The 15959-nt window shown below is 33.5% G+C and overlaps 1 protein-coding gene across 1 annotated transcript; it reads left to right on the forward strand.

The window, feature by feature from the left end:
* The first annotated feature begins 216 nt into the window (after positions 1-216).
* On the forward strand, positions 217-3397 carry LOC131004988 (probable 1-deoxy-D-xylulose-5-phosphate synthase 2, chloroplastic). Its single transcript, XM_057931769.1, has 6 exons — positions 217-520; positions 611-781; positions 1045-1209; positions 1284-2570; positions 2646-2930; positions 3003-3397. Exons 1-6 carry the CDS (start codon positions 407-409, stop codon positions 3156-3158), a joined length of 2178 nt encoding a protein of 725 aa, XP_057787752.1. The 5' UTR covers positions 217-406; the 3' UTR covers positions 3159-3397.
* The last annotated feature ends 12562 nt before the right edge of the window (positions 3398-15959 follow it).

The following is a 15959-nucleotide window of genomic DNA, read 5'->3' on the forward strand; positions in this document are numbered from 1 at the left end:
TATATGTACTAAAAAAAACCTGAAATAGAAAAATCATGAAAGATAGAGACATATAAGGCATTCAAAAAATAAAATATATATTTAGCCATAAATTGGCGCATCCCACTAGTAAATTAGTATGGATATGGATTCTTGAAAATGTTGAGTCCAAAGGCCATGTGTTTTTAATTATATATTTACTTAGTCTTGACCAAGGAAGCCAAAGTTGGCAGGCTAATTTGGATTTTTTTTTGTATGAGAAGTCACGTCTTTGCATTAACCTCTCATGAGTTTTTGTTATAAAATGCTCCAACTATCCACCTTGTTATTTCCAGCACACACAACTTGAAACAACTCTCTCTGTCTCTCTCTCAAACATTCCCTGCCTGCTTCACTTCCCCTTGGGCCGAGAGAGAGATACACAGAGATGGCGTCGTCTTGTGGAGTTATCAACAGCAGTTTCTTGCCATTGCTCCATTCTGAGGATTCATCAAGCCTCTTATCTCGCACTACTGCTACTCTTCCCCTAAAAAAGCATAAGGTTAATTTCCATCTCTATGTGTGCGGGTGTTTTGAATTTAATTATCCGGCTGGTCTTCTTCCTTTTGTTTTACGATTTCTGTTTTTGCAGTTCTCCGTGGTAGCAGCTCTTCAACAGGATAACACCAACGACGTGGCTGCCAATGGAGAGAGTCTGACGAGGCAGAAAACAAGAGCTCTCAATTTCACTGGAGACAAGCCTCCAACTCCAATATTGGACACCATCAACTATCCAAATCACATGAAAAACCTCTCGGTCGAGGTAATTCCTCAACAATATTATGATACATGAAATGGAACTAATGCATATAGTAAACAAATGTTAATTTGCGGAATCAAACATTTGTATGTTTTTCTTTTCAAACTTTTGACTTGATGAGCATAAAAATATAGACAAGTGCTTGTGTACGAATTTGACTGAAGTTTTGGACCATCGATCTGAAAGATATATATGTGAGCAACCTTAAATATGAAACTAAGTCAAGTCGTAATAATTAAAGAGGGTGGTGTGTTGAACGTTGGCAGGAACTGGAGAGATTGGCTGATGAATTGAGGGAAGAGATAGTGTACACGGTGTCGAAAACCGGCGGCCATTTAAGCTCAAGCTTAGGTGTATCGGAGCTCACGGTTGCATTGCATCATGTGTTCAACACACCTGAGGATAAGATCATTTGGGATGTGGGGCACCAGGTGCGTACCTACAAACTTAATTGATGTATCATTTAATAACCCATGGAATTGAAATTAATTAATTCCAACGACAGGCGTATCCGCACAAAATCCTGACGGGGAGGAGGTCCAGAATGCACACGATTCGACAGACTTTCGGACTAGCAGGGTTCCCTAAACGAGACGAAAGCGCCCACGACGCGTTCGGAGCCGGCCACAGCTCCACTAGTATCTCTGCTGGTCTAGGCATGGCGGTGGGGAGAGACTTATTACACAAGAACAACCATGTGATATCAGTGATCGGAGACGGCGCCATGACAGCAGGGCAGGCGTACGAGGCCCTCAACAATGCAGGATTCCTGGATTCCAATCTCATCATCGTGTTGAATGACAACAAGCAGGTCTCGCTGCCCACGGCCACCATTGACGGCCCTGCTCCGCCCGTGGGAGCCCTCAGCAAAGCCCTCACGCGTCTTCAAGCCAGCAGAAAATTCCGGCAACTCCGCGAAGCAGCAAAGGGCATGACTAAGCAGATGGGAGAGCAGGCCCATGAAATCGCATCCAAGGTTGACACCTACATGAAGGGGATGATGGGGAAGCCCGGCGCGTCCCTCTTCGAGGAGCTCGGGATTTACTACATCGGCCCCGTTGACGGCCACAACGTTGAAGATCTGGTCTACATTTTCAAGAAGGTTAAAGAAATGCCTGCGCCTGGGCCTGTCCTCATCCACATCATCACCGAGAAGGGCAAAGGCTACCCTCCCGCTGAAGTTGCTGCCGACAAGATGCATGGTGTCGTCAAGTTTGATCCTACAACCGGCAAACAGCTCAAGTCCAAAACCAATACTAAATCATACACTCAATACTTCGCCGAGTCTCTCGTGGCCGAAGCAGAGCACGACGACAGGATCGTCGCCATCCACGCCGCCATGGGGGGCGGCACGGGCCTCAACTACTTCCAGAAGCGCTTCCCCGACCGCTGCTTCGACGTGGGGATCGCCGAGCAGCACGCCGTCACTTTCGCGGCGGGGCTCGCCACGGAGGGGCTCAAGCCCTTCTGCACGATCTACTCCTCGTTCTTGCAGAGGGGGTACGATCAGGTGGTCCACGACGTGGACCTTCAGAAGCTCCCCGTGAGGTTCATGATGGACCGGGCTGGCGTCGTGGGCGCTGACGGCCCCACCCACTGCGGTGCCTTCGACACCACCTACATGGCCTGCCTGCCCAACATGGTCGTCATGGCCCCCTCCGACGAGCTTGAGCTCATGCACATGATCGCCACCGCTGCCGCCATTGACGACCGCCCTAGCTGCGTTAGATACCCGAGAGGGAACGGCGTCGGCGCGCCTCTGCCGCCTAACAACAAAGGAACTCCTTTGGAGGTATGCATAGATAGCCATTTAATTATATTATTATATAATTGTGATCATGCATTTATTGGCTTAATTAAATTCCAGATTGGGAAGGGAAGGATTTTAAAAGAGGGGAGTAGAGTTGCCATTCTAGGGTTCGGAACTATAGTGCAGAACTGTTTGGCGGCGGCGCAGCTTCTTCAGGAACACGGCATCTCCGTGACCGTAGCTGATGCGAGATTCTGCAAGCCTCTGGATGGAGATCTGATCAAGAAGCTGGTGCAGGAGCATGAAGTTCTCATCACTGTTGAAGAGGGATCTATTGGTGGATTCAGCGCCCATATTTCTCATTTCTTATCCCTCAACGGACTGCTCGACGGGAACCTTAAGGTAAAAATCTACAAAATAAATTAATACTTATAATATGGAGTAGTAAATTAATTTAATTTTTGGGTTTTGCAGTGGAGGCCAATGGTGCTCCCCGACAGATACATTGATCATGGAGCACAGACTGATCAAATTGAAGAAGCTGGGCTGAGCCCCAAGCACATCGCAGGAACTGTTGTGTCACTTATTGGTGGGGGAAAAGACAGTCTTCATCTCATCAACAACTTGTAATCTTAATTTCATCCAGCAAGCCAGAAGCGGAAGCAGAAGCAGTTCATCTCCTCAGAGATTAATGTTTTATATGATGTAATGTAATGTAAATATGGGGAAAGATTGCGACTGGAAGACTCCAACCCACCAATGTGGGGGAGTTTTTCTAAATAATCGTTCACACGGCAGCCTTATGTTTTGTACACACAAATAATCACTTCATACTTTTATTAAATAAATTTATTTGTCCCATTCTTACATTTATGCTGGTGTTATATATGTTCCAATTTAAGATTATCATTCTTATTGGGTGCATGTTAATAGATTATATATATATATATATATATATATATATATATATATATATATATAGGGAAGAGTGAGATTTTAGATTGATTTGTAATTATTTCACTACAAAAAAACGCGTATTTACCGGCGAAAATTACCGGCGGCTATTTTGCCGTCGATAGGTAACGGCGGCACGGCGGCGGCAAAAACGGCGACCCGCCTTTTGACTATTACCGGCGAATTACCGACGGCAAAACGGCCGCCGCTAATTAGCGGCGGTTACGCCGCCGCTAATTTAAATATATATTAATATAAATATATATTATTTTATTACCGACGGCAATTGCCGTCGGTAATTACCGAGGGCAAAATGCCGCCGCTAATGACCACCGCCGGTGCCATCCGGCGATAGCACCACCGCCGTCCGGCCAAAATTACCGACGGCATTTTGCCGTCGGTAATTACCGACGGCAAATTCCAATTACCGACGGCAAATGCCCTCGGTAATTAATTTTATTTATTTTTATTTATTTTTATTTTTTTTATTTTTTTTTTATTTTTTTTATTTTTTTATTTTTTTTATTTTTTTTCAATTATCATCTAATAAATTGATCAAAGATAATAATACAAAAACATTAAAATTAAATATATATTGAAATACAAGTGAAAATTTAAACATTGATTATTACTAAGAATTCAAGATTCTTAGTAAGAATCTTATAATTATAACTTAAGAATGTTAATTACCTTAGTGATTTACTCATCAATCATCACTAATCCAAGATTATTACTGAGAATTCAAGATTCTTAGTGAGAATCTTATAATTATAACTTAAGAAGGTTAATTTGATTAGTGATTCACTCATCAATCACTAAGAATTCAACATTCTTAGTGAGAATCTTATAATTATAACTTAAGAATGTTAATTTGATTAGTGATTCACTCATCACTCATCACTAATCTATTATTATTACTAAGAATTCAAGATTCTTAGTAAGAATCTTACAATTATAACTTAAGAATGTTAATTACCTTACTGATTTTCTCATCAATCATCACTAATCCAAAATTATTACTAAGAATTCAAGATTCTTAGTGAGAATCTTATAATTATAACTTAAGAAGGTTAATTTGATTAGTGATTCACTCATCAATCACTAAGAATTCAAGATTCTTAGTGAGAATCTTATAATTATAACTTAATAATGTTAATTTGATTAGTGATTCACTCATCACTCATCACTAATCTAATATTATTACTAAGAATTCAAGATTCTTAGTAAGAATCTTATAATTATAACTTAAGAATGTTAATTACCTTAGTGATTTCCTCATCAATCATCACTAATCCAAGATTATTACTAAGAATTCAAGATTCTTAGTGAGAATCTTATAATTATAACTTAAGAAGGTTAATTTGATTAGTGATTCACTCATCAATCACTAAGAATTCAAGATTCTTAGTAAGAATCTTACAATTATAACTTAAGAATGTTAATTACCTTAGTGATTTACTCATCAATCATCACTAATCCAAAATTATTACTAAGAATTCAAGATTCTTAGTAAGAATCTTACAATTATAACTTAAGAATGTTAATTACCTTAGTGATTTACTCATCAATCATCACTAATCCAAGATTATTACTAAGAATTCAAGATTCTTAGTAAGAATCTTATAATTATAACTTAAGAATGTTAATTACCTTAGTGATTTTCTCATCAATCATCACTAATCCAAGATTATTACTAAGAATTCAAGATTCTTAGTGAGAATCTTATAATTATAACTTAAGAAGGTTAATTTGATTAGTGATTCACTCATCAATCACTAAGAATTCAACATTCTTAGTGAGAACCTTATAATTATAACTGAAGAATGTTAATTTGATTAGTGATTCACTCATCACTCATCACTAATCTATTATTATTACTAAGAATTCAAGATTCTTAGTAAGAATCTTACAATTATAACTTAAGAATGTTAATTACCTTAGTGATTTACTCATCAATCATCACTAATCCAAGATTATTACTAAGAATTCAAGATTCTTAGTAAGAATCTTATAATTATAACTTAAGAATGTTAATTACCTTAGTGATTTTCTCATCAATCATCACTAATCCAAGATTATTACTAAGAATTCAAGATTCTTAGTGAGAATCTTATAATTATAAATTAAGAATGTTAATTTGATTAGTGATTCACTCATCACTCATCACTAATATAATATTATTACTAATATTATTATTAATCTAATAATAATCTAATATTATTATTAAGAATTGAAGATTCTTAGTAAGAAACTTATAATTATAACTTAAAAATGTTAATTTGATTAGTGATTCACTCATCACTAATCTAAGATAATATTTCTAGTAAGAATTCAAGATTCTTACTAGATTGATAAAATACTTATGGTGTATAAACTAGATTGATAAAAAAAAAAAAAAATGAAAATTAATAATAAATTAATAAATAAATATTTTTCTGATATAAAAATAAGAACGGAAACGAGCCCAATCCGTAATTAACAATATTTTTTGGATATTATCTCGACATATACTAAGGTTATGAATATATATGATATTGTATATTGAAGTAGACTTTAAATGAATTAATAGATACTATATATATCAATAATACGAGTGTTCTGTACTGGTGATCATTCGAAAAGAACTTCAAGGTTAAGCGTGCTTGACTTAGAGCACAACTAAGATGGGTGACCTACTGGGAAGTTCGTATAAATTATGCAATACTGTATAAATACGAAAATAAATTGTGGATATACGATAAAATAAATAAATAAAATAAATAAATAAAAAAAATAAAAAAAATAAAATAAAAATAAAATAAAAAAATATTACCTAGGGCAAAATGCCGTCGGTAACGGCATATTGCCGTCGGTAATTACCGACGGCATTTTGCCCTCGGTAATATCTTGACCAACTCCGGCGGTGGCGCTCCGGTGGAAATTACCGACGGCGGTGGCGCCGCCGCTAATTAGCGACGGCATTTGCCGTCGGTAATTTTCCGGCAACTCTCCCGCCGTTCAACGGCGGAAATACCGGCGGCGAAGCCGCCGTTAATTGCCGGCGGCGGCCGATCGCCGTCGGTAATGGAGTTGCCGACGAACCGTTTAGCGACGGCGAGTTGCCGCCGGTAACGCCGCCGGTAACACTATTTACCGGCGGCCGTCTTTTGTTACCGACGGCATTTCGCCGTCGGTAATCTACGATTTTTTTGTAGTATAAGATGGGTAATATTTTAATTAACATCACTTATATAAGAAATCTATTGGTTATCACTGCCTAATTCTAAAGAGAGCTTTGAATTTTTAATTTCTTTTTCCCAACTTCAGAAGTCACCACTCCATAAGATAATTCGGTATTTATGTGTGCGTTCAGAAATTTTTTCTCTTTTATTACAATTTTTTTAACATCAAGAACTTGCTTTTTATAACTTCATTGTCAAAGGAAATTATATTATAATAACATATAATTACCTCAATCCAAAGGAATTCATAAATCAAACACACACTGAGTCAAACCTTATATTAAAAGACTCTCGAAGTAATCCCGATCAAAAACTCCTCGAGCAGGAAAAAGATAGTACTAGTTTTCTTTTAGGGAAAAAAAATCTAAAAAAATATTTGAAAACATAAAAGGGAAATTATACATATCTTTCAAAACCAACAAAACAATATCAACATGAGGAAAAGACCCGCCATCATCTTCCATTTTATGTTTTTTGGAACTTCATTTTTTTCTTTTGAGGGTAATTTTGGAACATCAGTTAAGACATTTATTTAATAATAATGAATTAACGAAGTTATAACATCAATTACTAGCTAGAGTGGGCTCAACTCAACGTACTTAGAGCGCCAAACCTAAATGGAGAAATTAACATGGTAACCTATACCTCAATGAAACTGTAGATTCGTCAGGTTAGATATAATTCCATATACCCATTATATTGCTTTGACTAAAGTGGATTTATTAATATTTTTTTTTCCAGGAAAAAACAACAATATTGACTGCAAACGTTTTTTAGAGGGCATTGACTGCAAGCTTGAGACTATAGTCATTTGAAAATGCAACCTACCCTATATAACTCTTCTTCTTTTTATCGCACTAGAAAAGTTTTATACCAACAGCTAAATTTAGAATGTATTCATAAAATTTGAATTCGAAATCTTTTCATGTTCGAGATTCTAATGAAAAAGTGGCAAATATGACAATAAGAATGATATAATCCCACTCTTCTAAAAACAAGTCAAAAGTGGATGATTTGTTATTATTAAATTTATTATTTTAATCATATTCATTATAAAAATAAAAATTATTACAATATATATAATGAATCAAAATTAGCATTTATCATTATAAAATTTATATAGTATAACTATGGATTTATCAATCGTCATATTCAATTATTAACTATGCTAAAAAGTTATATATATACCCTATATATGTAATAAATTCTAATTAATAAATATAAAATTAAACTGAACACAAAAACTTTAAATACAAAGAAACAAAAAGAAGAAAAATTAAAAAGAAAAATTAAAAGTGGTATACTGTATACAATGGGAGTCATGGGACCAAAACATCGAGTCACTGAGAAGTGCAATTTTTCAGACAATATCTGGTGTGCATGAATTAATAATCCCCACGCTTCTAATGGTGATCACCCATTTGGGATGGGATATTGATCCAAATTCTAGTATTGGAAGTTCGTTATTTTAGACTTGTGTTCGTGGAAAAATCAGTGTTGAATAAGTGTCTACAAATTTAGATCACAATACTCAAATAAAGAATAATAAATCCAAACTGAAAGTAGTCAAGAAAACAAGGCACAAAGAATAAATAAATAAATAATCCCTACGTACAGTAATCAAAGCTGGCATGGTCGCCGGCCTACTCCTGTTGACTCTGTATATTAAAAATATACATATACATATATTTGTATATTGACTTCCAATGCAAACTTATTTAATGTAAAAATTAAAAATATTACACTTAATTTATAACTGAAATGATATAACTTTATTAACAACAAGTGATTTTTTTTATTAAAATAAATGATACTAATATATTACAAACGATATTTTTAATGCATGTATATAAATGTAATTTTTAAATGGGTTGAGAAAGATTTGGGCAAAAAAAATAATTAAAAATGAATTAGGCGAATCGAACCGAACCGTCCGCACCGAATATATAAAAGAATTTATCATAATTCAATTAAATAATTATTTATCACTTCAAAATTAAATTAATTATTTATCCTCGTATAATTCTATATCTTATCGATCACATTTATCAAGCCAAACGCACACAATATACATAGAGTTTGATTCCAACCAAATGTAATCTCACCCTGTGTCGGAATCTCAAATGTAGTTAGCACAAAGAAACCAAACATCCTACTTGAAATAAATAAATATTTAAAAATAAGGCAGATATTTTTGTATATTTAATTCGGACGTACATATGCATCCATCCGATCAAAATCCGAAAGCACCTGAGTTTGCCTCTAAATGTAATTAACCTACATTATAAACCCTAGAGCTAGAGCAAGTACAAAACTCATAAACATGGTTGATAAACCAATTGCACCATGGAAGCAGAAAAATAGAAAAGAAAAATGAAAAAACTCAAAAAGATGTGTTATCTTTGATTGTAAATTTATTATGAGAAAATGAAGGTTAAAAAAAATTTACCCTTTAAATTTCTCATTTCTTTTCCCTTATTTTCTACAAAAGAATAATTACACTCTTTTTCATTCCTCCCTCAACAAATTTTTTTTCACCATTTTTCATTCCTTATTTTCCTTCCAGGTTATCTTACCAAATTTGGAGTGATATTATCCTTCATTGAAATGAAAATAAATAATGAGAAATAGTGAAATTATGTTTTGTAGATCATGTGAGGAAAAAGAAACGAGGAAAATGAAGAATTTAAAAAGAGATTTATTTAATTCTCTTTTTTCATGATAAATTATAAATTACAACCAAAGAAAACGCATCCTAAAAGTCTCCTCCATTTTCAGTGATAGGTTGCTTTTCATGTTATCACAAAATAAGCCCATGAAACTGAATTCGAAACTTGTGTATTGGGCTCTCCTGCAAATCAGAACAACGGTCAGTAAATCTCGGTGTTGGGTTTCAAAGTCTATGGAGTGATACTTATCCATCTTTTTTCCCACTTTCTCCTTTCTTTCTTGCACCTACAAATATTAAACAAGAGGATATAGAAGAAGTGCTACAAAACCCTTCAGAATCAAACAAATATTAACCCAAATTATATCCAATAAGGGACTGTAAAGTCGATTTCTCAGAAAATATCCTCTTAATGATCTTCTGAGGTTTTTACATTTATTTTCTATAATTATTAATATTGTCATCGTGGTCGTTGTTGCTGATCAAAATCGTTTATTTTAAGGGAGAAAAGTCAGTAATCAGTTCATCTCAAATTTGTGTAGCATATAACACAAATTAAAAGCCCAAATGATAAGGAATTTCTGGCCCAGTTGTAATAAAACTTAAAACAAACAAAAAGTCATCCACATATTAAACAATATCAGCAGGTGTAGTGATGCTCTAAGACCTAGAATAAGGATTGACGCGATAAATCCGATTAAAAAGATTAATTGATAACGTAAATGAGAAAAATTGAAAAAATAAATGGAAAAAGAAAAGAGAGGGATATAATGGGGAAGGCAAGAATTGGTGGTGTTGGCCCACAAAGCAAAAAAAATCCAGAAACTTCTTTTCTTTGCTATGAAAGGCACGTGAACAATATATGGTGTGCCGTATATCATCGAGCAGAGCGGGACCCAGCAGTTCCTCCGCACTACCAAAAATATCCTCCCCCGAGAATGCACTTGCCTTTCGGAAAGGGAGTCAACTGTCAACCAACCTCAAACAATATATGCGCTGCGGCCCCTTCTTATCTCCCAAACGCCGACTTAACACAAGAGTGAAGGATAGTTTAGTCATTCTCGTACGCTTCAGAAAACACATATACGGCCAGCCTTGGATATGAATCTCTTGCGAGGATAGATTTTATGCATATCCTTCTATTGGTTCAAAAACAAAAAGAAGAAGATCAAACCAAAGAAAATTCATAAATTTACTTTTGCAAAACAAAGAATGGTTTATGTTTCTTAGTAAATTTAATATTTTATAAGATTCGTGTAACTTTTCTTCATTTTATTTTGATTGAAACGTTGACCATATATTTCTTTTATAAATAAACAAATGCTCCCTCGTCCCATATATAGGCTGATTGAAATTTATACAAGTATTAAGAAAAATCATTGAAAATGAAAATATATAAGTAAAGTTTATAATATACTCATATTTATTATTTAATGATGAATTAAAATTAGAGTAAATTAAAGAATTTAAAAAGAATATAATAGTAAATAAGTAAAAAAAATATTACTATTTTTATAAAAATAAGCCTATATAAATGACACATCTGAAAAAGGAAAACAAGCCTATATATACGTGACAAAGGAAGTAATTTTAAAGATAATGGCTCAAGTATTAACCATTTTACCACTAAATCATTTAGTAATATAAATGCAACTCTAAGTAAGGTTCGTGTGTTTGTTTTCTTTATATTGATCTACATTTAATGAAACAAATTAACGTTGCCTATCCAATAATTCAATACTTAATTTTCCAACTTATAGCTATTGAAGGTTGAAGTTATATGTAAACTATCTAATAATGTCTAGCCTCAATTTTCATATTGATTTAAATATGGAAGGTTGGAACATGATAGACGATTTTTTATTTATAGTTACGTGGGAAATTCGTAGTCACTATTCAAAGTGTGCACTTAAATAAATTTAAATTTAAAAAGTTGATCATAATAATACTTACTTCAATCTTAGATTAGATAATCCACAAATGGACACATGACACATGTTTATATTTACGTTTGTCCATTGGCAGATGATAGAGTGGGGCTAAAATGCCATTTCCTATAGAGCCGCCTAATTAATTTCTATATGCAGCATTCTTTAATTCTAAAAAACTTCTGAATTTGTGCAAACAACCCCATACATTTGCAAAATGCCATTTCCTATCATAATACGATAAAATTCCTGTTTGCCGAAAGAGTTCTACCTCCACCTAATATTCATCCCAACCTTCTTTGTTCTGGACCGAAAATAGGGGAAAAGTACATGTAATTAAATGATTTCTTTTACTGCGTAAACTATATACTTTAGAAATTTCTGAAAATTCTCAAATACTGAAATACGCGCAATCAATATTTTTTAGCGATAATTTTACTATTTATTCATTTATTATTATTTATATAACATTTTTTTTTATCGGTGCGTGTGTGTGGTACATGATGGTGTCTTTCTTCAAAAGTTTTTTTCAACTTATCAAACAAATCATATCCTTTGAAGAATCTAAGTTAAGATATTTGTATTTTAATCGTCTTGACAGAACATGAGCTCCTGCATTACCACATTCATGAATCATGATCCAATTCCTTCTCGAACAGCAATAATACTGCCTACTTGAGAGTATTTATCACGTAATAATATAAAACTAGCTAATTAGTTCTACCTATTTCCTTACTAATTAAGTTTGGCATGCTAGAATTATCTTGCGATTGTGAATTCTGGTTTAATATTAATTTCATGAAAAAAGAACTAGTCTTAAAGTTCAAATGAGTTTATGCAATACACACTAAACTAAACAAAGAAAAAAAGTGTTTAACTCTAATAATTATTTTGTTTAAAAAAATTAACCTCTATAATTATTTATTCATGTTTGAATAAATCTCTATTTTATCTTCTTCATTAATTAATTTGAAAGAGAAATAACAAAAAATAGAGGACAAGATTTAAATCCATCAAAGACTTGGTCAAGATACCTACAGATGTCACAAGAAAATAGAGAAGAAGAATTAAAGACTTGGTCATCCTTTTTTTTTTGATAAATTACATAAGTAAATAAAGAAATTTAAAGACCGCGCGACGGAGGACTCGAACCCTAGATCTCAGGTTTTGGGCATTAACCTCCTACCGTATAGGTCAACACACACATACAAGACGTACGTGGTCATCCTTAAATCTACGAATGTTGGTTAACTAGCTTCACCAACAAGTCTACTTTGGCTCCAAAAAAATCCTAGAAGCCACGTCCGTTTCCCACGACTTCAGCCACGTTTTTTTTGTCCACCAACCATATATTGCATCTATAAATAGGGGTAAAGTATCCTACATTCGACACCAATTCATTCACGAAGAAACACAAGTGTAGGTGCAAGAAGCTATTGTTTCAACATCTTAAACGACATCTAGTTCAAAACACACCGTGAGTGAGAGACTCGTGTGTTTAACATACCTTGTGAAAGACTCGTATGTTAAAGCTAATTAGTAGGTTTGTATGTTTGTGATACATGGATTAGCTTTGTTAAAAGTTTAGTAGTTGATAAGATTAGAAGTGTTTTCTTTTTTATCAATATATGCCACTTAATAAGAAGGATTCTATTGAATGGATTCGTGTATATTCATTATAAAATGAATTTTTATAGTGAATACCCAATTATAATTAATTAACATTGCGGTATAAAATTATTTCATTGTGCGTACTTTTATTTTTGATTATTTTTCTATTTTTCATATGGTAATATTTGGTTGATTATTCTATCGTTCTATCTAATATTTTTGTGTATGCGAAAATAACTGATTGGGCGTATTTTATAAGTTTCAAAAAAAATGTTAATTGTAAAATAAGTACCCAAAAATTAGGCCAATTGTCGATTAACTAATACTCACTCCGTCCCAGCTTTTTGTATCCACTTTTAGTTGTAAATATTACTAAAAGTGGATACAAAAAGTTGGGACGGAGGGAGTACTGCTTTTGTAAGTCCATTCACAAAACTTTTCCGTTGTCCTAAATGAAAGGAGTTGTTTCAGTTGTCCTAAATCAAAGGACGAGACCATCCAAGTCCTATTCTCATTCTGATGTGGAGTGAGAGGGTTTTTTATGACAATAACTTAGTTTGATTTGGAAATTAGGACAATAACTTTTATACTTGTAAAAATGGGACACTAATTATTATGCGTTGCACCTGAAGGAAATTTATGGGCAATTATTGAATTTTGGGACTTTTTTGCACGGACCAAGCACATGACAACCCGCACGGAGGGATTGATTATGTGGCAAGCACGTCATTTTTACGGCTCCAGATAGGATGTTATGTGCTTGGTCCATGCGTGAAAGTTCGAAAATCCGATAATTGGCCGAGAAATGTCCTGTGAGTGAAACACTTATTAATTAGTGTCCTATTTTTACAAGTTCAAAAGTTATTGTCCTAATTTTCAAATCAACCTAAGTTATTATCCTAAAAAACCCTCTGACTCTTCCGATTCGACTATTGCGTCCCTCATCTAATTTTTACCAATCAATTAGTCCTCATATCCGACTTCAATTTTAACTTGTAATTTCAAATATATATGTATATGGTGAAAAATCTGGTCATCCCCCTCAAAAATTTAAATTCAGATGAAAATACTTGTTCATACTTCATACAATACATTGATTTATTCGACTATCGCGTCCCTCATCTAATTTTTACCAATCAATTAGTCCTCCCATCCGATTTCAATTTTAACTTGTAATTTCAAAAATATATATGGTGAAAAATCTGGCCACCCCCCTCAAAAATTTAAATTCAGATGAAAATACTTGTTCATATTTCATACGATACATTGATTTATTCAGAGAAATTATTAATAATTGTTCATTCTCTAAATATGTAATATTCTCCATAAAGTATTTATCTCTCTCTCTATATATATACCTATATATTTGTGCATCAATTGGTAATATCTACTTCAAAAAATCAATTCATGAATTAATTAATTGTTTTACTTAATTAACAACTTCAGTCAACATCCTCTCGACTAGGCATATTGAGAATTTCTCTATTTCTATCGAGTATCATTCACCCCTTACCTCCTTAGAGTGTCTTCACTCCAAAAAATGCTCTAATTGGTGGTCTCCATTTTAGAGTCTTTCTTCTCCAAAGCATCGACTCTAAAATGGATTTTAATTAATTTTTCAATTTTCATCTTATTTCATTTGTTCTTTTTAATTTTAAAATTCAATATTTTATTAAAATTAAATTTAAACAGATTAATTAAAATAAAAATTATAATAATTAAAATTCAAAATTACATTAATTAAAATAAAAATTACAATAATTTAAATCTAGACTACTGATAACACTCACTTTTTCATGGTTTTATGATGTCAATTTTAAATGGAATTGAGTGTTTGACGATTATTTTGTGCTTAAATTATTTTATCTTGTGAAATATGATACTTACTCGTACTTTAATGAATTCTACAGATATTTCGAAGTTGAATTTGGACGAGTGGTCTGAAAGAAAGTTGTAGATCATCTCGATACGAGTTCGAGAACACAAACAGATCGCAAATCATAGTTCGAACGAGAGAGATATGGCCGAAACAAGAAAGTCGCGCACAATAGTGAATAGTGTCTGACAAGAATTTTTGAAATTTCAGGATTTTATCAGTATTTTTGAACGTCACGAGTTGCATTGAACGTGGTTGGAAGAGAGCCCGGGGAGAAGATATTTGAACCTTGAGAGAAAGGCGAAAACCCATCATCGAGAATGAATAAGGAACCCCCATAAAAGAAGAAGGAACCTTCGAGCCTTGAGCTATATTTTTCATGTGCTCGTTCAATTGGTCTTCTATTTTTTTTATAGTAAATTTAAAATTAAAAAAAAAAGAGATGAAAAATGAGAGAAGAAGATGGAAGAATGAGAGAAGAATGTAGTATTCGATGTAGAAAATGAATTAGGAAAAGTGATAATTATAGAGGGAGAGAATAGAAAAAAAACAAAAAAGAAAAAGAAAAGTGATGTTGCAATGAACGTTCAAATTCAAAAATAAGCTGTTGCAAAATTAATTATCATTTTTTTTAAAATAGGCACGTGCAATGTACACGCCTTTGCAACCGGCTCCTCGGCTTATGCCAGCTTTGAATCGGGGGAGGGGGGATGCGCCAGAGAGATCGCGGTTCTAGCGCTGCTTTAACATGTTTGTATTAACAAAACTTAATTTACTGATAGCAATAATGAAATCCATTCTTTATCTGTCGACTCTTTTTATTTTTATTTTTTCCAAACACAGTGTATGATTACTAAGTTTTAATTCTGTGAATTTGGATTATGACCGACCTTCAAATTCTTTAATCTAGGACGTCTATAATTTCTAATCGGAGAAAGAAGTCGGAATAGATAATACCACTTCATTAATAAATCAAGTTATACGCTGTACTTAAAATAAAATATCTTGATTTGAGGAATGATCACTTACTAATAATGGCAATATTTGATTATTGCGGAGAGGTTGAGTGCTTAGTCCTATTAAGCATCCACTTAGGATATGATAAATCCAAAGTATAGAACATTGAATCTCATGATTGTTTGATGCAAATAAAACAAAAAACTTTCTATAAAA

The sequence above is a fragment of the Salvia miltiorrhiza genome, chromosome 1 (assembly GCF_028751815.1).
Source record: "Salvia miltiorrhiza cultivar Shanhuang (shh) chromosome 1, IMPLAD_Smil_shh, whole genome shotgun sequence".
NCBI lineage: Eukaryota > Viridiplantae > Streptophyta > Magnoliopsida > Lamiales > Lamiaceae > Salvia > Salvia miltiorrhiza.

Coding starts and splice junctions, on each gene's coding strand:
- LOC131004988 (XM_057931769.1), top strand. CDS start 407: ATGGCGTCGTCTTGTGGAGTTATCAACAGCAGTTTCTTGCCATTGCTC. Junction 782..1,044: donor TGAAAAACCTCTCGGTCGAG/GTAATTCCTCAA, acceptor GAACGTTGGCAG/GAACTGGAGAGATTGGCTGA. Junction 2,571..2,645: donor ACAAAGGAACTCCTTTGGAG/GTATGCATAGAT, acceptor ATTAAATTCCAG/ATTGGGAAGGGAAGGATTTT.